Here is a 25,557-nt window from a genome sequence, read left to right on the forward strand (position 1 = left end):
CTCTGCAGGGAGGGGAGGGTAGTTCCAGTGGTACGTTCGGCTGAACGCACCACCCTCTGCAGGGCCTGCCTGTCCTGAGCAGTACAGTTCCCAAACCAGGCAACAATGTTGCCTGTCAGGATGCTCTCCACCGCTCCAGAGTAGAAGGACTTGAGGCTCCTCACGAGACCCTGAATTTCTTTAGCTGCCTGAGGTGCTAAAGACGCTGCCTCACCTTTCTCACCAGCCTGTCTGTATGTACAGTCCATGTTAAATCCTCCGTGATGTGGACACCCAGGTACTTGGAGCTGTTCTTAGGGCTGTCGAAAGAAGTCCCATTTATCACCAACGGCGCATGCGTCCTCGGTTGTAATCCCCTCCTGAAGTCCACAATCAGCTCCTTAGTTTGGCTGACGTTTGGGAGTAGGCTGTTGTCCTAGCACCAGAGTGACAGCTCAGGCACGTCCTCATTGTAGGCCTTCTCATCATTGTCTGTGATCAGGCCCACCACGACAGTGTTGTCAGCAAACTTGAGGATGGTGTTGGAGCTGGATGTGGCACTGTACATACTGTGTCTATACATGTGTGTACAGGGAGTACAGTAGGGGGCTGAGGTTACAGCCCTTGGGGGATCTTGTGTTCAGGGTGAGGGAGCTGGACATGTGCCTCCCCACCCTAACCACCTGGGGCTGGCTGAGAGGAAGTCAAGGATTCAGGCACACAGCGGAGTACTCAGTCCTAGCTCCCGCAGCTTGACAGCCTGTCTGGTGGGGATTATGGTATTGAAAGCTGAATAATGGCCGATGAACAGCAATCTCATATAACCCCCTTTCCAGCCATCCAGGAGCCTGAGCATGGTGTGCAGTACCTGGGAGACTGCATCATCCGTGGTTGTTGTTGCCAGACTCAAACCACGCAAAAATGGAGTTCAGTTCCTTGGCTAGGGAGGCGTCCATACTCGTTGCTGGGGAGGCGCTGTCGTTGCAGTTTGTAATAGTCAGCAGCCCCTGCCACAAGCATCTGGTGTCGCTCCACTCTGTCCCAATACATCCATTTAGCGTCCTCCACCACCCTCCGCAGATTGTACAACGCTGCATTGTAACTGTCCATATTTCCGAATACAAGACAGATGTTGGAAGCGGCCGTGCGAGCATTCAGAGCGGATTGATTTATCGACCCACAGTTTCTGGTACGGAAGTAGCCGAACTTTCACTGTGGGAACGATGCTATCTGCTAACATAGCTATAAAGCACATAGCTACTTCCGTAAACTCGCTGGAACATGTCCCAGTCCTGAAATGTGGCCTCTGATTGGTCTGACCACTTTACGTCCGTCGCAACTACCATTCCACACACGATGCACAACTTGTAAACAGGGATCAAAGCGATGGCCGCGTGGTGCGATTTCCCGAAAAGGGCGATACACACAGGTAATTCACAGAAGAGCGATACATGATGACTAACGGAATTTAAGAAAACATCAAATTAACCATAGGTAATATTTATGGCCCCAATGAGGATGACCCAAATTCTATGGGCTGATTAGTTTCAACCTCATAAATGGATCTAACCTGAACCCTCCAGGCAGGTGGTCGTTTAACACCTCACTTCTGGCAGATAAAGAATTTGACCATTTCCTTTCCTGAGAATGTACTTCCTTCATTGAACTGAATGACTCTCCAGAAATATCACCGTCCTTACTCTGGGAAACAGCAAAGGCAGTTCTGAGAGGTAGTATTAATCCATTCTCCACCCACAAGAAGAAGAAAGGACAAGAACGCCAAAATGAACAAGAACAACAATTAAAAGACTTGCACTCCGAACAAGCCCACTCACCCTGAGCAAATCGAGATCCGGACAATTACATCTCAACTTAATTATATAATCCGTCAAAATCACCCTGTGGGCCCACCACCTGCGGGGATAGGCGTTGGGGTTGGGTGCAATGCCAGCTGGGTGGCGGGCAAAGGCAGGGGCCTGCTGATATTCTGCATCGCAGACTAGTTCTAGGGACGTGGAATGTCACCTCTCTGACGGGGAAGGAGCTGGTGCGGGAGGTGGAGCAGTACCAACTAGATATAGTTGGGCTCACCTCTACGCACAGCACTGGCTCTGGAACCAAACTCTTGGAGATACTCATGAGCCCCCGGCTGAGTGCCACTGTGTTGGGAGTTCTCACCAGTGAACAAGAGGGTAGCCTCTATGCGACTACAAGTTGCTAAGGGGAAAGCTCTGGCTGTTGTGAGTGCTTATCCACCGAACACCAGTTCTGAGAATTCGGCCTTCTTGGAGTCTCTGGGTGGCGTCCTGGTGGTGAGTTGGATCAGATGGCAGGGGAGGCTGAGGTGAGGGTGAACTGGGAATGACTGGTGGATGCCCCTATCCACCAGATCTTCAACTCCCGATCTCGTAAAAAAAATTTCGGGAGGTTGGGGACATGGAATCCGAGTGGGTCATGTTCAAAACCTTGCAGAGGCGGCTGCTAGGAGCTGTGGTCGGACGGCAGTCTGTGCCTGTCATGGCGGTAACCCAAGACCCCGTTGGTGGACACCAGCGGTGAAGGACGCCGTCAAGCCTTTCGGGCTTGGCTGGCCCAGGCGTCTCCCGAGGCAGCAGAAGGGTACCGGCACACATGGGGTTTCCTCCACCTCACGTCAGTAAGGACCCCCCTCAAAAACATGCACACATCATCGTCTGACCAGCGATGGACACTCATCACCTGGTCCCCGGGCGCGTCTACGTATGCTGCCCACTGCTCCTGGCTGTGGCCCCGGAGGAAGGACAAGCCAGGATGGGTTAAATGCAGAGGAATCATTTCACCAGCCACCATTCAGAGCATGTGCATGTGTGTGTGTGTGCAAGCATGTGTTGTGTGTTGTGACAAATAACAATTGTTTCTTCTTCTTCTACCGCGGCCGTTGGTACCAGCCATCCGGGCAGTGTACAACCAAAGTGAGAGCTGTGTGTGTATTCTCGGCACAAAGTCAAGCACGTTCTCATTGGGTGTTGGACCCTGCCTTGTCCCCGATTCTGTTTGTGATATTCATGGACAGGATCTCAAGACGCAGCCGAGGTGAGGAGAGTGTCCGGTTTGGGAACCTCAGAAATGCATCTCTGCTTTTTGCAGATGATGTGGTTTTGTGGGCTCCATCAAGCGGTCGGGATGAGAGTCAGTACCTCCAAGTCTGAGGCCATGGTTCTCTGGTGGGAATTGGTGGATTGCTCCCTCCGGGTTGGGAGCAGGTTGCTGCCCAAAGTGAAGGAGTTCAAGTATCTCGGGATCTTGTTCAGGAGTGAGGGGAAAATGGACCGTGAGATGGACAGGTGGATCGGTGCGGCGTCAGCAGTGATGCGGGTGTTGTACCAGACCGTTGTGGTGAAGAGGGAGCTGAGCCGGAAGGCAAAGCTCTCAATTTACCAGTCCATCTACATCCCAAGCCTCACCTATGGTCATGAGCTCTGGGGAATGACCGAAAGAACGAGATTGCGAATACAAGCGGCCTAAATGAGTTTCCTCCATCAGGTGGCTGGGCTCAGCCTTAGAGATATGGTGAGGAGCTCGGACATCCAGAGGGAGCTAAGAGTAGAGCCGCTGCTCCTTAGCGTCGAAAGGAGCCAGTTGAGGTGGTTCGGGCATCTGATCAGGATGCCTCCTGGGCGCCTTCCTTTGAAGGTTTTCCAGGCATGTCCAAATGGTAGGAGACCACGGGGTAGACACAGAACACGCTGGAGGCATTTTATATCCCAGCTGGCCTGGGAACGCCTCAGGGTCCCCCAGGAGGAACTGGAGCTCCTTGCTCAGCCTGCTGCCACCGTGACCCGGCCCCGGATAAGCGGAGGAAAATGGATGGATGGATGGATGGATCAAAAGACAATTATTGAATTATTTTGAATTCAATGACAAATCAGGAAAATTTCTTGCCAATCAATTGATATAGAAAAAAAAAATATTACAGCATCAATGATCCGCAGGATCGGATAACACCTACCCCACAAGACATCAATAAAATATTCAAAGACTTTTATAATAAGCTAGATCACTCGGATAATGAATCAAATATACAGGCATGCAAACTGTTGAGGGGTGAAAAAGGTGAGAAGGATGCGTGAGTGGAGAAAAACACAGACCCACTAGGGGGTTCCAGGGTTATGCTTTGGGGGCGTTTTCTTTTTGAAAAGTAATTACTAAATGCTCATTTTTTATTACTTTTAGGATTACTTAAGGGTTGACTTGATCACAAGTTAAAATAATTACAAGACTGCGCAAAATTAAGAACAAATTATTAATTTATTACGTGCAAGAGGCAGCCCCACTAGGAACATAACTAATTACAAACTTGATACTTTCCAAGAAAGTAGACAAACTAGACAATTCCGGGAAATTGTGTGGGTGCTTGTCGGCACGCACCGCCAACTCAGTGCATGTCGTTGAGTTGCATCAATTAAGTGTGCAGTGGACGTAGTGGTCAGTTGCCAGTAGGGCCAGTCCTGACCTCCATGGCGCCATACGCAAAAATTCTCTGTGCCTAATTCACCCTGAGAGTCCATGTCAACGGAGTGGGTCCCTCTCGCCAAGTTGATGTTGAGTCACTTTACTGGACACAATGAAATTATACTTATCAAAACCTTTTACTTCCATTGTCATCATCACTGTCCACGTTACATGGAGGATTGGGGCGCTTTAGAACTAAACTTGTGTTATCTCCAATAGTTCACAACAATGCGACTGTCACTAATCTGACATTTTCAGGACGACAAAACTTAAAATCAAAATAAGGTAGAGCTAAGCTAATATAGGATTTGTGTTTCGAAATATTCTATGACATACGACACCAACATAGAATATTTCAGGACTACAAAACTTAAAATCAAAATAAGCTAGAGCTAAGCAAATATAGGAGTGATTCCAAATATTCTATGACATACGACACCAACATTACTTACATTTATGATCTTTAGGGGTTTGGTTGGATCAAGTCGGTGCCGCCTCGGCTTGTTTCAGTGTCTGCCATAGGAAATGCATTAGTGCCCAGACAGTGGGTCAGACCTCCGATATTAGTCAGCGAAAACTTTTAAATTAATCTGTAGATGTAATATGATTGGGGATTCAGCAACTGAATTTCTTATTACCCAAGGCAAAGATGTTCAGATATTGATTTTGGTGGACTGCTAAAATAAATGAATTGAAAGTTTACACAGTTGCTTAAATCATTCTTTTTTTTTTTTTTTTTATAAAGTCCAATGTCCCTGGCTACGCAATGACTCTGGGTAGGGTAGGCTGCGAAGGATCCAATGGTTGAAGCCTTAAAATTGGGGAAAACAAGGATGATTTCTAGACCGCATTTGAAGGAGCCTCCGAAATGGGACAGCACTTCGTCGCGCCGGTGTGACTTATTCAGTCTTAAAATGCAGCCAGGTGACAGCAGGGCACACTTGGTGCCTGCGCATTTAAAGAGATCTACATACAGATGGATTGAAGCCTCCCCCTAAATATTTTCTCATCAGATCTCCCCGAATCACGTAGGTGGCCAATTTTGGTTTCAAAACAGCAAATTTTACTTTAAGGTGACAAGTTTGCATGCCTGAATATATCAAACATTAATGAATTCCTCAGTAATATTGACCTCCCTAAGCAGAGCAGGCTACCGCCTTAGATCAACCACTAACTCCAGAAGAACTCAGGAAAGCTCTCTTCGCTATGCCCAACAATAAATCACCTGGATCAGATACATGGTAAGATGGTTGCCCAATGTGGTGGTTCTGTGTAACAAAAAAAACTGTACTCTTGTCATCCTACAGGTCATCCACAGGACAGAGTTATTGCAGAAGTTCTTGATGATTAAAGAATTAATAAAGAGTTGCATTGCAGGTTGAGAGGTTGAACTCCACTTGCAGATTAACTCTATCCTAGATGCAATGGCATACAAATACTCTGTATGGTATGGTATGCCCAGCATGCTGACAGCACTGGTGGGGAAAAAAACAAAAACAAACAAGAAAACCCTAACCCCCCAAATAAAGCGGTTTTCTCTGAAACATCGCACTTAAATGGCTTAAAAAAAACTGTGGATTGATATAAAAGTTGTTGGAGGATTTGGAGATGGTGGTGGCACGATTGGTCTGTGATAGTTGTGGCTCGAGGATGTTTCTTGAATGAATTCATACACACACACACACACACACACACACACACACACACACACACACACACACACACACACACACACATATATATATATATATATAGTTAGACACAAAATAAATTAGTTTAATATAATTAATTGCAGACAAATCCGTGCATCCGGTGTGGCTCACTTCCGTAATGTGGTTTTGTCTTTTCTATTAATGCATTGTGTTTTCTGTTATTGTGTTTGCGTTTTCTGTTAATACGGTTGTGTTTTCTGTAATTTGCTTGTGTCTTTTTTATTTGCATGTTTTCTAACGTTGCAGTGTGTTGAGCTCTCAGGGACACATTTGCCTTCGTTACCATCAAAACTATACCCTGTTCCTATTACAATGTCAGCAGTGCGTTGCGACCCAACTCTGCTCTGTTCATTCTACTGCTTTAATTGAGGATTTAGTAGGGACACTGATAGGGGAAAATGGCTCTCTGTTCTCAAGGGACAGAAATGACCATTACATAATCAGAGGCTCCTTTCCTGTTTCAGACAGACAATGAGGAGGTGAATACATTTGCACTGGGGGGCATTGTGAACTTCCGTGAACCACCATTGTTGTGTGAGTCCAATTTTGTGTTTGAGCGACATTGTGAATGATTTATTCATATAAAACTCATAAAAACTGTTATTACTTAATGTTCTTTCACATTGTAAAATTAATTTCTCAACATTATTGTATTTTTTTTTCTCCTTTTTCCTTTTGTCCTGTGGTTGCCCTGCAGAATGACAAGAGCACAGTTTTAGGTATGGAGAGCCACCACCAACCCCCCTCTTTGGAGAACCATTCATCATGTTTGTGTCTATAAAGGAGGGACACGCAGGCCCAGCCACCCCACCCGCAGGGCAAGCGACCCCCCCGGCGCGGCAACCTGCTGACGGGGCCCGAGACCCGAACCAGCGACCCACAACCCTCGCCCCCAGCCTGAGCCCCAGAACCCACAAGGTACTCCCCGGGAGCAAGTCTCCCCCCCACCACCCCCGGAGACAGGCCAGCTCAACTCAAGCAAAGGAACGGGTGCCACCCCCCAGACCACCCAACTCCCCCGTAGGGCCCTGGGATCTCCCAAGAACACCGGCCCACGCACCACAGATGTCACCAGGGCCGCCCGGGCAGCCACCCAAACGCGGAGCCCCAGCAGACCAGGTGGGTCCCCACATGCCCCAAAGCGCAACGACATTGCACTGACTTAGGAAGACTCAAGTAATAAATGATGGAGTTATGTCAGTGATAAAAGTAGCACATATCTCATTAAATGAATCAACATGGTTTTTGGATATTGCCAATAGTTTTTCCCATTGAGATGTAATCTATTATTAACTGCAACCATTGGATGTGGTGAGATTATCTCTCTTTTTCCAATTGAGTAATATAGTTTTCTTGGCCATTGTTAGTGACAGGCATTGCAGTGACAGGCAACATCACTGCCTGGTTTGGGAACTGTACTGCCCAGGACAGGCGGGCCCTGCAGAGGGTGGTGCGTTCAGCTGAACGTACCACTGGAACTACCCTCCCCCCCTTGCAGGAGTTATACACCAGGAGGTGTAGTAGCAGAGCCCGTAGGATCATGAAGGATCCTCATCACCCCAACAACGGACTGTTTCAGCTGCTGCGGTCAGGCAAGCGCCTCCGCAGTCACACAGCGAGAACAGAGAGACTGAGACGGAGTTTCTTCCCTCAAGCCATCAGAACTGTCAACGCTGACCTCACCAGGGGTCCTAACTGAGCCATGCACTAGGCTCCCCTACCTACTGTACTGTATGTAGCATACTGTACCGCATACTGTATCACTGTTCAGGGTTGTTCGTGATGCCGTATTGCTGCGCCGTACTGTTGTATACTGTGCTGTATTATCCCAAACACTACCTCACACTATTCACATTCACATGCCACTTTAATTCACATGCCACTTTAAATGCACATATCTGTATATACATAGCCATATTCCTTCAACCTATTCCATTTTATTTCAATTTATTTTTTATTGTATTTTATTCTATATATTTTTTATCTTATTCTATAAGTATTCCACTTACTGTATTACGTTTTAGGAGTCAGTTAGTCGGTCTATTAGAAAGGAATTTTCTACTTTTTATTTTATTTTATTTTTGTACTTTTTCCTAGGACTTATTGTGTGCTATCACCGGGTGCGTTGCATTACATTTCACTGCATATATGTATGGAAGTATGTATATGTATGTGACAAATAAAAATCTTGAATCTTGAATCTTGAATCTTGTTAAGGCGATCAAAATGGGTTGGTGGTGTTTCAGTGGTGGGTCGACTGAGGAGAGGTCACCGAGAAGACATATAAATGGATGGAAGAATGGAGAATGGAATGCTGCGACCCAGAAGGGTTGATAGCTTCTTGGTGATGTTGGCCCAGAATGCTAGGATAGGTGGGCAGACCCAGAAGGCATGAAAGTAGTCATCTCTGGTATCAAGGGAACAGTGAGAGCAAATGTCTTCATCCACAAACCCCATTTTGAACATTTTGTGTTCCGTGATATGGGCTCTGTGCAAAATCTTAAATTAGATGAGTTGCATTTTGGAGTTGCGGGTCATAGAAAAGGTGTTGCAAATAAGCTTCCACAGGTTGATATTGGTGGGAACAGCAAGGTCTCTTTCCCATTTCATTGTAGGTAATGATAAGGTGTCGTCTATTTTTAGTAACAGTTTGTACATTCTGCAAAAGGGATTTTTCAAGTGACCGATATGAGTGAGATGTTCAATTATTTCAGGTGGTTATAGGATGTTGTTCGTCAATTTGATTTTAACTTTTAGAGACTGCTGTAATTGAAGGAAGCCGTGGCCACCGATATTATACCTTTGGGTTAAGGTTGGGAAGGATATAGCGAATTGTTTTCAAAAATGTGTTCCAGATGAGTAATTATAACATATCTGTACATATATAGGCCTATTCCCTCTATCTATTCCATTTTATTTCATTTTTATTGTATTTTATTCTATATATTTTTATCTTATTCTATAAGTATTCAACTTACTGTATTACGTTTTAGGAGTCAGTTAGTCGGTCTATTAGAAAGGAATTCTTTACTTTTATTTCTTTTTTTCCTAGGACATATTGTGTGCTATCACCGGGTTGCATTGCATTACATTTCACTGCATATATGTATGAAAGTATGTATATGTATGTGACAAATAAAAAATCTTGAATCTTGAATCTTGAAAAACATAGCTAATTTAATACATCCCGACCATACTGGTTTTGTCCCTTTGTGCCTCTTCAACATCATGTATCATAATCATACAGAAGAGTCTGGGGTAATTGTCTTGGATGCCGAAAAGGCTTTCGATTACATCAAATGGAGATGTATTGTATGTTGACCACTTTAAAACACTTCGGTTTATTGACTGGATTGCTATCATATATGCCTACCCTCAAGCATCAAATATTACTAATTGTGAGGTTTTCCAGCCCTTCCATCTTCAGAGAGGCATGTGCCAGGAATGTGAATTGGGGCAATCTGTCTTTATTCGCAGATGATAACAATATTTTTTTATCACACCCTAAAACATCCATCCCACCATTACTACTTAATTACTTGCTTAATTTATACTTTTGGCTTTTCAGGATACAAGATAAATTGGGAGCAGAGCAAACTGATGCCCATATCAGACAAGTGGCAAGTAGACCTAAGATTTCTACAAACCACTCCTGTTAAAATTTCAAGGGACCATTTCAAAAAGCTAGGTATAATTGCTACACAAGAATGGGAAAGTAACTGGGAATCCAAGATGCATCAGTTAAAACAGAATATTGAATTTTGGAATACATTGTCCATGTCAATGGTGGCCCTCCCTAGATTTTTATACATTTTTCCAATCCATCCTTGTTTTTATTCCACTTTACTATTTTAAGAAGTTGGGACTCCATCTTATCATCTTTTATTTAGAACAACAAAACGGCCAGAATATCTAAGAAACATCTTTGTAAACATAAAACAGAAGGCAGCTTTGGTTTACCGCAATTTAAATTATAGTACTGGGCAATCTGAATGCACTAACCTATTGGTGCGGCTGCCAGCCAGCAGACCACACTCACGGGGAACACTCACAACCTCATGGCTTCAAATTGAACTTTCCATATGCAGTCGTACTTCCCTCCCTGCACTACTTAATAACCCAGTCAGAACAAAGATTCCAACCCATATAAACAACCCAATTATTCTTCACTCCTTTAAGATATGGAAACAAATCCAATCTTCCTTAAACTGCCTAATGTATACTTAGACAGCCCAATCTGCCACAACCATGCCTTTCCTCCTGCCTTGGTTGACCCAGTCTTCTCCATCTGGAAGGGCGGAAATATTGCCACGATAAGGGACATGTATGTTGAGGGGTACCTTGCTTCTTTCCAACAACTGCAACCAACCTATGATTTGCCGGAAGCACATTTCTATCGGTACCTTCAGGTTAAAATTCCATTGGGACTCATATACCACATTTTGAACATATGCCCAAACATAACACACTAGACAGCAGCCTTCATCATGCATCTGGCATTAAGGGATCAGTCTCTTTTCTGTATGATACTCTACAGGCGAGTGTAGTAATCTCCGATGTTAAACTGAAAACTGACTGGGAAAAGGAACTCAATACTGAGATCTCTGAAGATGTCTGGGAGTGTGATAGTTTGACCACTCTCACTGTCTGTTTAACTGCCTATCAATAAGCGCGCATTGATGGGTAGTGTATGAACAGCAACTAACAATCAGTCAAGCACACATTCAAGCTCGTTATCCAAGGAACAAACCAACAATCTCTCTCACCATTGCTCTGTACTGCAGACTAAAAGAGTCAGGGTGGGGGTGGACTCTTTAAGTAGTGTCAGGAACCTCACCGGCCACTGATTGGGCCAATTGGGCCAAATCATGTTCTCTCCAAGGTTAGGGGTGTCATAGGAGGACACTATCATGGACAATCAAGGATCTACGAGCTCAGTTTCTAAATGGACATTGACTTTAAAAACACTGATCTACAAGCTGATATGAACTTTTAACATGCATGATGTATTTAGATGAGTTTATTTGTGTTTGGTTTGAAAAGATGCCACGGTATTCGGATACCCCTGTTGGTTGGGCCTGTCTAGTGGGAGGGGCCATGAGTTATATAAGGTGCGAGTTGCTCTCTTTTTGACAGTCTGCTGTCTGGTACCTGAAGTGTCTGTGCTGAGCCGGGGGCATAGCTCTCCATGAGAGTGTCGAATATCTAATGAGGTGATTATTCTATTATGTTGTAAACCATGGTTAAATGCATTTATTGAGTTTTGTTTGATTTAATTTGACTTTATTTTAATGTATTTGATTATTTGATTATTGGATTATTGTTTATTTGAAGTTATTGACAAAGTATTTTGAATATATTTAGAATATGCTCTATTTCAGAATTGGGTTCGAATATGTTTATTTTCTATTTCCAGATATTTGGGTTTTTGGTCTTCTCTGTAAGGTTGCTGCACTTGACACTTGGGGTAAATAAATGTTAAAATCTATTTGAAACTGTGTGTCTTGCCATCCTTTGATCTTGAAAGTCCGGTTGTACAAGGGTTGCATTACCCTCACCCGAGGCGGGGTGTGACATTTGGTGGCAGTGGTGGGATGCCAGGCCGCAGAGGTTTTAACAAGCCTGGCAGAGGCAGAGTAAAAAGCGGGTTACGATCCCAGGTGTCAGTGTTAGCAGTTGCAGAGGAGACTAAAGAGGTGGCCAATCCAGGAGCCATGGCTATGGAGCCGGAAGGGGCGGCGGCCATTGCTGAGGAGCGTGAAGAAGTTGCGTGGAACACCGAGGAGTCTGAAGAAGATTTGCAAGTTAATGAGAACTTGGGGGCTAGGCCTAAACAGTACAGAAAGGGGTCTAGAAAGTCTAGGTGGTCTGCTGGGCCACCGAGGTCTACAACAATGCCAGGTGAACCTACCCTGGTTGACATGTTCCAAGACTTTTTGATTGGCCAGGAACGCAGGGGAAGTGTACTGGTCCGTGAAATTCAGCAGTTAAAAACTGCCATTACAGCCCCTAACATAGCCCCATCACATGTTAGCCAAAATGCTAACCCTCCTCTTAACCTTCCTTCTGATGGTAGTCTTCGTGTGCAGATGCCCACAGCCGCTCCCAGATCTCGAGCTTCAACACCGAATCCTCCTCCGTCACCGTCCAGAGCTCCTTCCGAGACGCCTCCGCGACAAGGCCCAAAGATGCTTCCTTTCCAAGAGGGAGAGGACATTGAAAACTTCTTGTGTGCTTTGAGCGTATCGCTCGCACCTGGGGCTGGCCTCAGTCTGAGTGGGCCTGTCGGCTCATTCCTCTCTTGACAGGGAAAGCCCTGGATGCCTACTCCGCAATGGAGGAAGACGACTCCAACGTCTACACTAATCTTAAAGAAGCCCTCCTTGCAAAGTTTGACATCTCTCCTGAGACATACAGACTTCAGTTCCGGTCAACCTACATTCCCCCTGGTGAATCTCCCAAGGAGACTTACAACAGACTCAAAGGTCTCTACAGAAGATGGATCAAGCCAGAGCAGCGGTCCAAAGATGACATCGCAGAGCTTTTCATTCTTGAGCAAATGCTTCGCATGCTTCCCAACGAGATGAAGACCTGGGTCAAGGAACACGAGCCCGAAAATGGACTTATTGCTGCTAAGCTTGCAGGGCAGTTCCTGAATGCTCGTAAAGGACTCAGAATGCCAAGGCAGCATAATACCCGAGTAGCAGCCCAAGGTGCAACTGACGTGTCTCACAAAGCGGGTGAGCACAGAGCTGGTCCCATGAGTGTTCCAGGCACCTTTTGGGAGAAGAAAGGATTCCCGAGACAGGGTCCAGTGAAAGAGCTTATCTGCTACCACTGTCAACAGCCAGGGCATCGGGCCTCAGTCTGTCCCTTGAAAGGGCCCAAACTGTCCAGCTTCTGTCATGTTTCACGTCCATCTCTCCCAGCTGCAGTTGTGGCACCTTTCCTAGCACCAGATCCTGAGCTTGAACCTGACACTGAGCCTATCATGATGCCAGCTCGTGTTAACGGTCATCAAGTGCAAGCACTATTGGACACAGGTAGCTCTATGACACTGCTTAACCATTCCTTTGTTTCGCTGGGCAATCTTGACTATCAACATGCCACAGCCATTCAGTGTGTCCATGGTGATCAGCGAAGATATTCAGTGACTGATGTGACCGTCGTCATTGATGACCAGGCTTTCTTGCTCCGAGTGGGGGTTCTTGAAAACATGCCCCATGACATGATCTTGGGTAGAGACTTGCCCATTCTCCATGACCTTGTGCAACAGGCACGCCAGTAGCAGGTGAAGTCCAATCCAAACACAGCCATTCAAGAAGCTTACCCCGTACTTACCCGTTCCCAGACAGCCAAGCCAGGGCTGGGCCTCTTCCTGACTTGGACCATTCCTTATGCCAGGGTGGACAGAAGGGTCCCCAGAAAAGCAAGCGCCAGCGCCGCCTGGAGAAGATCCAAGGTACTCCACTGTCGGGTGATCTCTCTAACTTGAAACCCGATGAAGAGTGGAAGGTACCTGAAGACATCAGAGAGCTGCAAAGAGCTGACACCTCACTGGCACCCCTACCCGCGAAGATGAAAGATGCTAACGTCACCTTGCAGCCAGACCAGAGTGAGAAGTACCTGCTGGAGGATGGAATCTTGTATGCAGCCGATCAGCCTGAGAATCGCTTGGTCGTTCCTACCTGCTGTAGGCCTCTTGTACTCCATCTGGCTCATTCCATTCCCTGGGCTGGTCATCTTGGGCAAGACAAGACTCTGGCGCGAGTCAAAGCTTGTTTCTTCTGGCCTTTAATGGTCAAAGATGTCATTGAGTACTGTCAGACTTGTCCCCAGTGCCAGAAGACTTCCCCGAGACGACCTGAGAGAGCTCCATTACTACCTCTTCCTTTCATTGATGTTCCTTTCCGGAGGGTCGCAATGGATATCGTCGGACCACTGGACAAGAGCAGTGCAGGCCATGAATATATCCTTGCCCTCTGTGACTATGCAACCAGGTTTCCCGAGGCCTTCCCACTGAGGAGTATCAAGACACCCAAGATAATCAGTTCACTTGTACAGTACTTCTCCCGAGTTGGGATCCCAGAAGAAATAATTACGGACCAAGACACCAACTTCACTTCCAAGCTTATGAAGCAGCTTCACAAACAACTTGGCATTACCGGCATTCGCACCACCCCATATCATCCACACACTGATGGTTTGGTGGAACGATTCAACCAAACACTTAAGTCCATGCTACGCAAGTTCGTAGACGACACCGGTCAAGACTGGGATAAATGGCTTCTCTTTGTTCTCTTTGCTTATCGAGAGGTACCTCAAGCCTCTACCGGCTTCTCGCCCTTCGAACTTCTGTATGGGTTCCCTGTTCAAGGTCCTTTGGAGCTCCTGAAGAAATCCTGGGAGTCCAAACCACCTGCACCACAAGGTGTCCTTTCTTACATGCTGCAGATGCGAGACCGGCTAGAGCAATACAGAGCCGAGGCCAGGGAGAATCTTGGAAAGGCCCAGCTGAAACAGAAAACCTGGTATGATCAGAAGGCACGACACAGGGTGCTACAGCCAGGTCAAAAGGTCATGCTCTTGCTTCCAACCTCAAGCAATAAGTTGCTAGCCCAATGGCAAGGTCCTTACTCCGTGGTCAGACAAGTTGGTCCTGTCACGTATGAGATCTCTCATCCGGATAAAGGAAAGGTATCCCAGGTGTACCACATCAACCTTCTAAAGGAATGGAAGGAGAGGAAAAGCTCTGTGGAAGGAACTGACCAGGACAGTCAAGGACTTACTCGGAACAAGGAGTCACGAGTGGAAAAGGTGATGCTGGCACGGGAAGTGGAAATGGAGGATGCCGTAGAGGAGACGGATCTGTCTATGCTCACTACACCACAGCAACCTGATGTGAGTCACTTGCCTGCACAACCTGCCCTTGAACTCTTGCAGGTATGTGAGGAGTTCCCAGTCCTGTTCAGTGGAAAACCCGGGAAATCACCCCTTATCGAACATGTCATTCGGTTAAAGAACACAACCCCTATCCGTCAACGCCCTTACAGAGTACCTGAGAGAATGTTGGAGCCCCTTAACAATGAGATACAAACCATGCTGGATCTAGGAGTGATCGAACCCTCAAACAGTGAGTGGTGTAACCCCATTGTCCTTGTCCCAAAGAAAGACAACACTATACGACTCTGTAATGACCTACGCAAAGTGAATGCCGTTTCTAAATTCGATGCTTATCCTATGCCTCGAATTGATGAACTCCTTGAGAAACTTGGCAAAGCTGCGTTCATTACCACCCTTGACCTGTGTAAAGGATATTGGCAAGTGCCTTTGGAGAAGGAATCGAGGGAATACACTGCCTTCCGTGGCCCAAAGGGTCTCTATCATTACACAGTTATGCCTTTTGGACTCCATGGGGCCCCTGCCACATTTCAGCGGCTTATGGATCGAGCTCTGCAAGGATGTGCCCAGTTTTCTGCTGCCTACCTTGATGATGTGGTGGTCTTTAGTACTTCCTGGGAAGACCATCTTTCTCACCTGCGTCAGATCTTGCTCCGTATCCATTCTGCCGGACTCACTCTCAACACCCAGAAATGTGAGTGGGCCAAAACTGAGGTTTGCTATCTGGGCTACCATCTTGGCAATGGGCAGATACGTCCTCAGGTGGACAAGGTGAAGGCAATCCGAGACAGTCCTAGACCGCGGACAAAGAAGCAGGTCCGGTCGTTCTTGGGGCTTTCTGGGTGGTACAGGAGATTTGTGCCACACTTCTCTACAATCGCAGCTACCCTTGTAGATCTGACCACCAAAGCATTCCCTAATCCTGTGAAATGGTCAGAAAGATGTGAAACTGCCTTCTCCAATGTAAAAGCCATCTTGTGCTCTTCCCCGGTCTTACAAAGTCCCGACTTTAATCAGAGATTCCTTGTCCAAGTTGATGCGTCAGGAGTCGGCCTTGGAGCCGTCCTAGCACAAGGAAAGGAGGGTGAGGAACGCCCTCTTCTCTACTTGAGCCGAAAATTGCATCCCAGAGATTCGAGGTACTCTGCCATTGAAAAGGAATGTCTTGCTATCAAGTGGGCAATGGACAGTCTTCGCTATTACCGTCTTGGACGGACATTTGATTTGGAAACTGACCGCCGGGCATTGAGTTGGATCAACCCAATGAAGGATAAGAACTCCCATGTCACCAGAGGGTACTTGGCATTACAGCCATATTGCTTCAATATTACACACAGAGCTGGAAAAACGAATTTGCTAGCTGACTACTTGTCCCGCCTTCCCGAACTTGCAGTTCCTGGAGAGGAGGGAGGTGATGTGACAGTTTGACCACTCTCACTGTCTGTTTAACTGCCTATCAATAAGCACGCATTGATGGGTAGTGTATGAACAGCAACTTACAATCAGTCAAGCACACATTCAAGCTCGTTATCCAAGGAACAAACCAACAATCTCTCTCACCATGGTTCTGTACTGCAGACTAAAAGAGTCAGGGTGGGGGTGGACTCTTTAAGTAGTGTCAGGAAGCTCACCGGCCACTGATTGGGCCAATTGGGCCAAATCCTGTTCTCTCCAAGGTTAGGGGTGTCATAGGAGGACACTATCATGGACAATCAAGGATCTACGAGCTCAGTTTCTAAATGGACATTGACTTTGAAAAACACTGATCTACAAGCTGATATGAACTTTTAACATGCATGATGTATTTAGATGAGTTTATTTGTGTTTGGTTTGAAAAGATGCCACGGTATTCGGATACCCCTGTTGGTTGGGCCTGTCTAGTGGGAGGGGCCATGAGTTATATAAGGTGCGAGTTGCTCTCTTTTTGACAGTCTGCTGTCTGGAACCTGAAGTGTCTGTGCTGAGCCGGGGGCTCAGCTCTCCATGAGAGTGTTGAATATCTAATGAGGTGATTATTCTACTATGTTGTAAACCATGGTTAAATGCATTTATTGAGTTTTGTTTGATTTATTTTGACTTTATTTTAATGTATTTGATTATTTGATTATTGGATTATTGTTTATTTGAAGTTATTGACAAAGTATTTTGAATATATTTAGAATATGCTCTATTTCAGAATTGGGTTTGAATATGTTTATTTTCTATTTCCAGATATTTGGGTTTTTGGTCTTCTCTGTAAGGTTACTGCACTTGACACTTGGGGTAAATAAATGTTAAAATCTATTTGAAACTGTGTGCCTTGCCATCCTTTGATCTTGAAAGTCCGGTTGTACAAGGGTTGCAATACCCTCACCCGAGGCGGGGTGTGACAGGGAGGCAATTCATAATAGAATACACCATAGCTCTATAAATGCCAGGCACTCCTTAGTACAATTCAAGGAAGTTCACAGACACAGACATGAAAGCTCAGGCTTCACGCCATATATCCCAATGTCTCTCCCTTGTGTGACAAGTGTAAACAAAAGGCTAGAACTCTCAACCACCAGTTCTGGTCATGCCCAAAACTAAACTCCTTTTGGACTCTTATATTTGACTACATATTAAAAGGCGTTTAATAAAACTATCGATCCAGACCCACCACCTGCTATCTTTGGATCAGTGGTAGTTAATCCTTCCATTGACAAAAATGAGGGGCAAGCCATCTCCCTCTGTACACTGTTGGCCAAACACCTTTTATTACAACAGTGGAAGTCGGAGACTAGCCCACTATTCCAGCATTGCTTCTAAAATCCTTTGGAGGGTGCAATGTTAATACAAGCATTGAGTTAGAACAGAAATGAAGATGTTCTGAAGATCTTTGTGGGTTTAAGCATGGCTGAGGAAAGAATTCCCATCAAAGCTCCTCCATCCTCATTCAAATCTAAAGTGTGGTAACACTTGGGATTTTACAACAACGATAAAGAGAACAAACCTGACATGACAAATGCAATCTGCAAAGCATGTAAACTAAGTACTCAGACAATGCGAACGCGAAAGCACATCTCCCACAATGAGAACAAGCACATCTTGTACTAAAATACCAACGCGCATTGGGTCACATGACAATTCTACCACCAAACTCTACGAGCTGAGAAAATAACTACATCAATTGTTGGCTTTGTATGCAAGACTATGCGGTCAAAAATGAGGGCTTCCACTACATGATAAATACGTTGGTTCCCAGGTACCCCATTCCCTCGCGTCTGTATTTCACTGACACTGCCGTGCCTAAAGAGTACAATGAAGTTACACAAGAAGCCATGAGATCACTGAGTGCAGCGCAATGGAATTTACTAACCTGCATTACCTGGTCTTTGTGAGCAACTGAGTCGTACGGGACAATAAAGGTACACTATATTACGGAGGATTGGAGATCTCATGTATTGCAAACTTGGGTGATGAGCGAGAGGCACACAGGACCTAATACAGCTGAATGAATGGATGATTGCAGAGAAAGACATCATTCAGCAATTGATAATACTGCTAATATGACAGTAGCAGCTCAGTTGGCAAACTACTGCCACGTTAAGTGGCACACACACTGAACCTAGCATCACAATGCACACTGACTGGTGTGGCACGGCGCTTTGGCATAGTGAGGCACGTTGCAACTTTCTTTTTACGTAAGCATTATAGCCAACCTTGGAGAGAAACCACAAGATATTGGAAATCCCACCGCACAAGCTGATGACATCTCATTACACGAGCAATCTGCAATCTGCGTGGTCCTCCTGTCTCCAGAGGTGAGAATAAATGGTAGTGATATCACCACACTGACTGAGACTGACATCACTAATGCTGTGAAAGAGATCTAAGCTCTCAAGCCAAAAAACAGCATCATACCATGAAGAATTCAATACTCTCGGTCATTCCTCCATTGCACGCCCATCTATTGAATGATGCACAGGAAAGAATCAGCAACACACAGATTGCCAGATAGATAAAAACTGCAATTAATCAAGATCTGCGTAAGAGAAATACTATTGTTGAGGAAAAACACATGATCTTCAATTCCTCACCACTCGATCCTAGATTCAAAACCCTGGAATTCTGGCCCGAGAGGAGACTCAGGAGACAAGAGTGGTTACAGAGCGTGCAGCTTTTCAGCTAATTTGATATTAATTAATTTACCATTGCCTATACTAAGTTATAATATAATTTGTTGTTTTCTTCAATGCAGGAGTTGTGTAGCGTGACAGTGATGAAGACTGACTTAAGTGGCATAAATAATTAAAACTGTTATTTTAAGTATGTATTATGAATGCTTATTTGCGGATTGGCTGCTATGTGGTCTTTTGTACAAAACAAGACCACAAACAAGAAATTAATAATATATCGAAGCATTGTATCGCAATACTTTGTGTATTGCAAAACATAAAGATTCGCAATATTTTGTTTAGTACCCAAGCATTGCGATAATATCATAATGTGAGACCCCTGGCGATTCCCACCCCTATGTAAATGTAATCTGGCTAAATCATAGCGATGGACACTCATCACCAGGTCCCCGGGCGTGTCCACGAATGCTGCCCACTGCTCCTGGCTGTGCCCCCGGAGGAAGGACAAGCCAGGATGGGTTAAACGCAGAGGCCTCATTTCACAGGCCACCATTCAAAAGCATGTGCGTGCCTGTGTTGTAGTGTGGTGTGCTGTGTGACGATTAAAGATTGTTCTAAAAAGGCCTCCCACAGCTACACTTGCATTCTTGAATAATTTATAATTGTTACAATTCAATGCGAATAATGCTGGAATGGGTCAAAAAACAGTGAGTGTTGTGTTATGGTTAATAATAGCTTACAGATCAAACGTGTAATGGAAAAGCTAATTACTTTGGTGAATGAATATGCTTGAGACAATAGTGTGTATTCACATATATGCACAGTATACAGAAGACGCAAGTGTGGGAAAACTGTAAAAACAGATGACAAACGAGAGTTTATCGCCCCACAATAGTTTGTTACTAAAGGGGGGGGGGGCAATAAACGCTGCATTGAGCTGCACAGCATCGCAATCCACGAATGAGCCTCGAATCGGCAGTGTTCTCGGGAAGACAAAAGGATCATAAACATCCAAGCGTGTGCTTATATGTACTGTATGCTGAAGCATATGCCCCCACGACAGCAAAAAGGGTCTTTTGTTCCCTTGTGGCTGCAGCCATGTCTTGAACTAATAACCGTCAGCGTTATTTTTATCACTTGATGTTTTTTGAAGCACTAAAGTATATAATTTCGCAAAAATGATAAAAGAAAAATAAAACTAAAAACCCAACCGACCCTGAGAACGTCAAAGCCGGTCGAAGCAGCAAACTGCATGACGAGATAAACCGCTTTTTGCATCCCATCCCTGTATGCGGACAAACTACGTGTCAAATCCCCCGAATTATACAAATAACATAATGACGACAAAAAAATAAAAATTGAATTTCCCCGCAGTGAAACACCCGAATGCCCCTGGTTTTCAGCATATTTAAGGTAACTCCCTCATGATAATGCCGCCGCGAAACGCTCACCTCCAGGAGCAGCGACAGGAGCGTCAGAGTCGCGCCGGGCACCAGGTCCTTCATACCGCCGGCTGCTTGTTTTTGGTTTTTTTGCTAAAGGGCGCCACCGTCCCCGCCCCCCCTCACTCCGCTCCTACAAAAGCCCAAGACGGAGGAGGGAGTAAAGAATAACTAGTCGCTATGTCGAATTCATGATATCATTCCATTTCGAAGCGGGAGACGATTTTGAAACTCGACATATGGTTCACACCCACCACGTCAGTAGCGTTCGTGTGCACTGCCCCTTTAAAACTCAATAGAGGACGGTAAACTGGGTGAGGACAAAAACGCGAAAGAGTAAATGATCCGTAGCTGTTGCGGGGACAGTTTAAACGCTGCTCTGCGGTGTAACACCTATTACGACTTATGTTCTGTTAGACCACGTCTTTTCACAGCCACAGACACGAGACATTAAAGATCCACGGTGTGAGGCCTTTTTTTTCTTTTGTTTTTTTATGGCATATTATTTACATTTTCAAGTATATTTATATTGGGGGATCCGGACAAGAGTGTGAAGTTGTTTGGCTAGAATGGGTTTCTGTGAGTAATAAAATCAAAGGGCTAATAGTAGCAGCCCATACAGCCCAGAACAATCGTGGGGCGTGGTTATTGTCCAAATGTTGCCACCAACTATTCATACAATAACTAACAAGAAATAATTATCAAGAATATTTTACTTTACCATAAAAGTGTTTTTCAACCACTAGTGTGAAAGATCGCCAACTTTGCTGTGATTTTTTCCACTTAAAAATGATTAATGGACATTAGCGCCTCTGTTGCAAGGTCAAAATTGCAAGGCCTTTTGTTTTATGCAAAGCATAAAATAGAAGTCCTTCCCTTGTACAAAGCACAGTGAAATTTTTTCTTTAATTTCTTAGTGTGCTCCTTGAATGGATCTCAAATTCGCATTTTTGACCCTTTTCATATCAAGATATGAAATCTGAGATGAGATTTTGTCTCCTATCTAAGAAGAGTTTTATTGTTAAATATTATTTTGTTCAAAATTCCATACCTATCTATAGTGTATTTATGGCGATGACAGCCAAACGGTGATCAGAACAGTCATTATTTGACATTCTTTAATGGTGTTAATGTCTAGAAAATAAGATAAGATAACACTTAGTTAATCCCTAGGGGGAAATTCACAGGATTTGCAAACAAATTCTTCAAGCTACTTTATTGAAATGTCAACTCCTCGCAGCCAAGTACAGTGAATCTGTACTTGGCTGCTTTTAGTCTATGTCTCCACAATTAGGTTTGTGGGTGCGTTTGTTTGCGCGTGTATCCGAGTATCCAACATCTCCATTGTTCTTGGTATTGCCTTGGCAACAGAGTTATCACCTGCTGGGTTGTAAGATGTGAGGATTTGGTATCTGGTATTTCTTAAGGGCACTTTAAGGTTTCTGCTCGCTGTACTGACAATGTTCTCCAGATATACATCCTAGGTACAGTGGGGTGCAGACATGGCAAGAGTTTTATTAATATTCATAACCAAAAAGGCTTGCTGGCCAAAACCGGGAACACAAAATAAAGAGAATAATCAGTGTCCGAGGTTTCCTTGGTCGCGGTCCGGTCTGCCTGCTGGCCCTTCTCCGTCCACTGTACTGGATCTGACACACCTTTTCGAGTAAATTCAGACAAAGGGCTGGTCAGCACCAAAAAGTTGACTACAAACCTCCTATAGTAACCAGCCAACCCTAAGAACTGCTTTACCTCTTTTTTCATCTTTGGCCTTGGACTGTTCTATCAGGGGTCGGACCGGTCCTCCACCCAAGTGCTACCCCAGATACTGTACCTTACTCTGCCCAACAGCCCACTACTTAGGGGTGGCGGGGAGCCCCACCGGCCTCAGGGACTCTAGCAGTGCATCCACATGCTGCATGTAAGGCCCCCAGGTGTCACTGTGAATAATCTAAGTCATCTAAGGCGGCGGCGTATGCCACGTGCGGACGTTCCAAAATTGTACAACCCTTGTGGAGTGGAGAAAGCTGTCTTTTCCTTGGACTCTGGTGACAAGGGAATTTGCTAGGAGCCATTGGTTAAATCCAGTGTCGTAAAAAATTTAGCTGTGCCTAACTGGTCAAGGAGTTTATTGATCTGGGGCAGCCAATATGGCTGAAGCGTACTTTTCCCCCCAGGATCATCTTCACATGATGGTGAATGAGGGAAGTGAGGCCCGGCAGGTGGGAGAAGACATCATAATAATTTTTGGAACCTCCATCCTCCTCGATCACGTGGTGGCCAGACACATGAACACCCACTCTTTCCACTCATTTAAGAGGTAATGGCGATAAATCTGAGTCGCCCCACCCCTATCCCACCACATAACTTCATAATCGACCTGCCTAACCCGCAGTGTGACCACGAAGGGCCCTTGCCACTTTGCGAGTAATTTATTGCTGAACGTAGGGGGCAACACTAACAGCTCCCAGAGCAAATTGCCTGAGCCAACCAGTGTCGTACAACCCGTGCTGATGTTCCTGAGCCTGAACCAAATTCACGTGCTGGGACAAGTGTCCCAGCACATGTAGCTTTGCTCACAGTTCCATAACATACTGGACCTCATTCTTACTGGTGCCAGGCCCTTCCTCCCAGTTTTCCTTAATTAGGTCCAGCACCCCCCGGGGTCTCCTGCTGAAGAGGAGTTCAAAGGGAGAAAATCCAGTGGAGTCCTGAGGCACCTCCTACAACCTTTTGTCCCAATTACGGCTATCGTCGTGCACAATTATGAACCATGTTCGTCAGCGTCTTATTGAACTTCTCCATCAGGCCGTCAGTCTGAGAGTGGTACACGCTAGTTCCAATTGAACGGATGACGAACAGCTTGTGAAGCTCCAGTAGTGTACCTGCCATGAAGGAAGTGCCCTGTGCCCAACTCGGGAGATATAAGAAGAAGAACAACAACAATTTTTAATCGTCACACAGCACACCACACTTCAACACATGCACGCACGCACACACACACACACGCACATGCTTTGGATGGTGGCCGGTGAAATGAGGCCTCTGCATTTAACCCATCCTGGCTTGTCCTTCCTCCGGGGGCACAGCCAGGAGCATTGGGCAGCATACGTGGACGCGCCCGGGGACCTGGTGATGAGTGTCCATCTCTGGTCAGACGATGATGTGTGCATGTTTTTTGGTGGGGGTCCTTACTGACGTTAGGTGGAGGAAACCCCATTTGAGCACGGGGAGAACATGCAAACTCCACACAGAAAAGCTCCTATTTGGGAGATAACCCGCTGGAGCACGGTGCCAACAGCGCCCCAGGCAGGAATCGAACCCAGGACCTTCTTGCTGTGAGGCAGCAGTGCAATGCCACCGTAATAATCTGAAATAACCTGAAGATAACCTGAAATAGTGTCTGCGCCACACCTTTGCTCGTAATACTGCGCAATTCCACCGCCTCGGGATACCGAGTTGCATAGTCCACTCGGACCAACACAAAACGATACCCGCGGTTACTGCGGTCTAATGGCCCAATGAGGTCCATACAGAGTCTTTCGAATGGCGCTTCAATAAGGGGGAGAGGCCTCAATGGTGGTTGGTGTAGCCGGAGGATTGACTAGTTGGCACTAGGGACCCGTGGCGCACCATTTTCACACATCTGCCACTTGCCCAACCAATAGAAGAGTTTAATCGTTGCAGTGTTTTATCGTGTCCGAGGTGACCGGCCATCGGAATATGGTGAGCCGCCTGACTGAGTGCCACAGCTCACTTGATATAACCTGTCCCTAATCGCCAAGAAAGACAGGTAAGGAGTGCGGCATCGGGCCCACTAATACATTATTGATTTTGTGTACAAAGGCCATGTGTAGGGTTTCATCCCACGAGTGCTTAAGCGGAAAATCATCCATGGAGGACACAACTGAGACCCAGTGGGGACTCCTCCGCTCCCGACCCAGCAACCATTAACAACCCCTCGGCGCACCACACAACATTAACATTTCCCTACAGACCGTGAGTGTACTCCCCCATCCTCTTTCATTAAAGTGTCAAACTCTGGCCAATCTGTACCCACAATCAGGGAGTGCAACAGGTGGGAACTAACCGCAGCCATCACCTTAGTCTTTTTCCCCTTGTAATGAATTTCAAGCCACACCATCTGATACATGTGAATATCCTCATGCACACACCAAATCTCCACCCATGACGCCTCCACCAAAGCCCCGGGTCAAACAAGGCTTTACCGGACAATCGTCTGAGAACAGTCAAGAGTCCAGCAAAGCCTGAAGTCTTCACCCCTGTACTGTACTCTTACCAGTACGTTGTAGGTCCCTTCCCGACCAGGGAAGGGGTCCAGCGGACCAGAGACCCGAACCACCAATCCAATCTCCATCATGTGGCAGTCCTGCCAGACGTGGTTGGATTGCCTGCAACGGCAGCACCCGTGCCTAGGCGTTTGAGCAGCTGTCTATGGGCGTAGAAGCCCTGGGGACCACATGGGAAGGGGACACAGCGTCTCGCGGCACCACAGGACAGGTGTCCGCTCTCCCCGGAGTTGGCAAGAGGGGAACAGTGCGGGATCCCACTGAATACCACATGGGTCATGGTGCTGGATACAGCAGACCCCCCGGACATTCTCCTCCAGGGTGCCGGGTGGGGCTGGGGATGTGGCGAACCCAGCAAGGGTCCTGAGGCTGGACCTGGCTGGAGGACCTGGGACTAGTCCTCCGGCCAGCTCCTAGTTAGCAGTGGTGGGCCAGCTGTTGTTCGCCACGTGGTCTGGCAGTGGTGTGGTGGCGGCACCTCTGGGCGCCGGGCCTCTTCAGGCGCTGCAGGGAGGGGACTGAACCACTCCTCCCAGGAGATTCGGTCCTCCTGCCACTTGTGGCAGTCTCTACCCACAGATACGGGATAAGGGGGGAGAAGGAGTCTTTCTGGCAGTGTGGCGCC

At 46.1% G+C, this 25,557-nt stretch overlaps 1 protein-coding gene across 1 annotated transcript in view; it reads right to left on the bottom strand.

Moving 5' to 3' along the window:
- Positions 1–20,862, bottom strand: part of vopp1b (VOPP1 WW domain binding protein b) — a 95,840-nt gene extending 74,978 nt beyond the window's left edge. The window contains exon 1 of the mRNA XM_080020578.1: positions 20,632–20,862. Coding sequence (XP_079876704.1) covers positions 20,632–20,685 — 54 coding nt within the window. The 5' untranslated portion in view covers positions 20,686–20,862. The remainder of the gene's footprint in view (positions 1–20,631) is intronic.
- Positions 20,863–25,557: the final 4,695 nt, after the last annotated feature.

This window comes from Zeus faber (assembly GCF_960531495.2).
Source record: "Zeus faber genome assembly, chromosome: 19".
In the NCBI taxonomy this organism is placed as follows: Eukaryota; Metazoa; Chordata; class Actinopteri; order Zeiformes; family Zeidae; genus Zeus; species Zeus faber.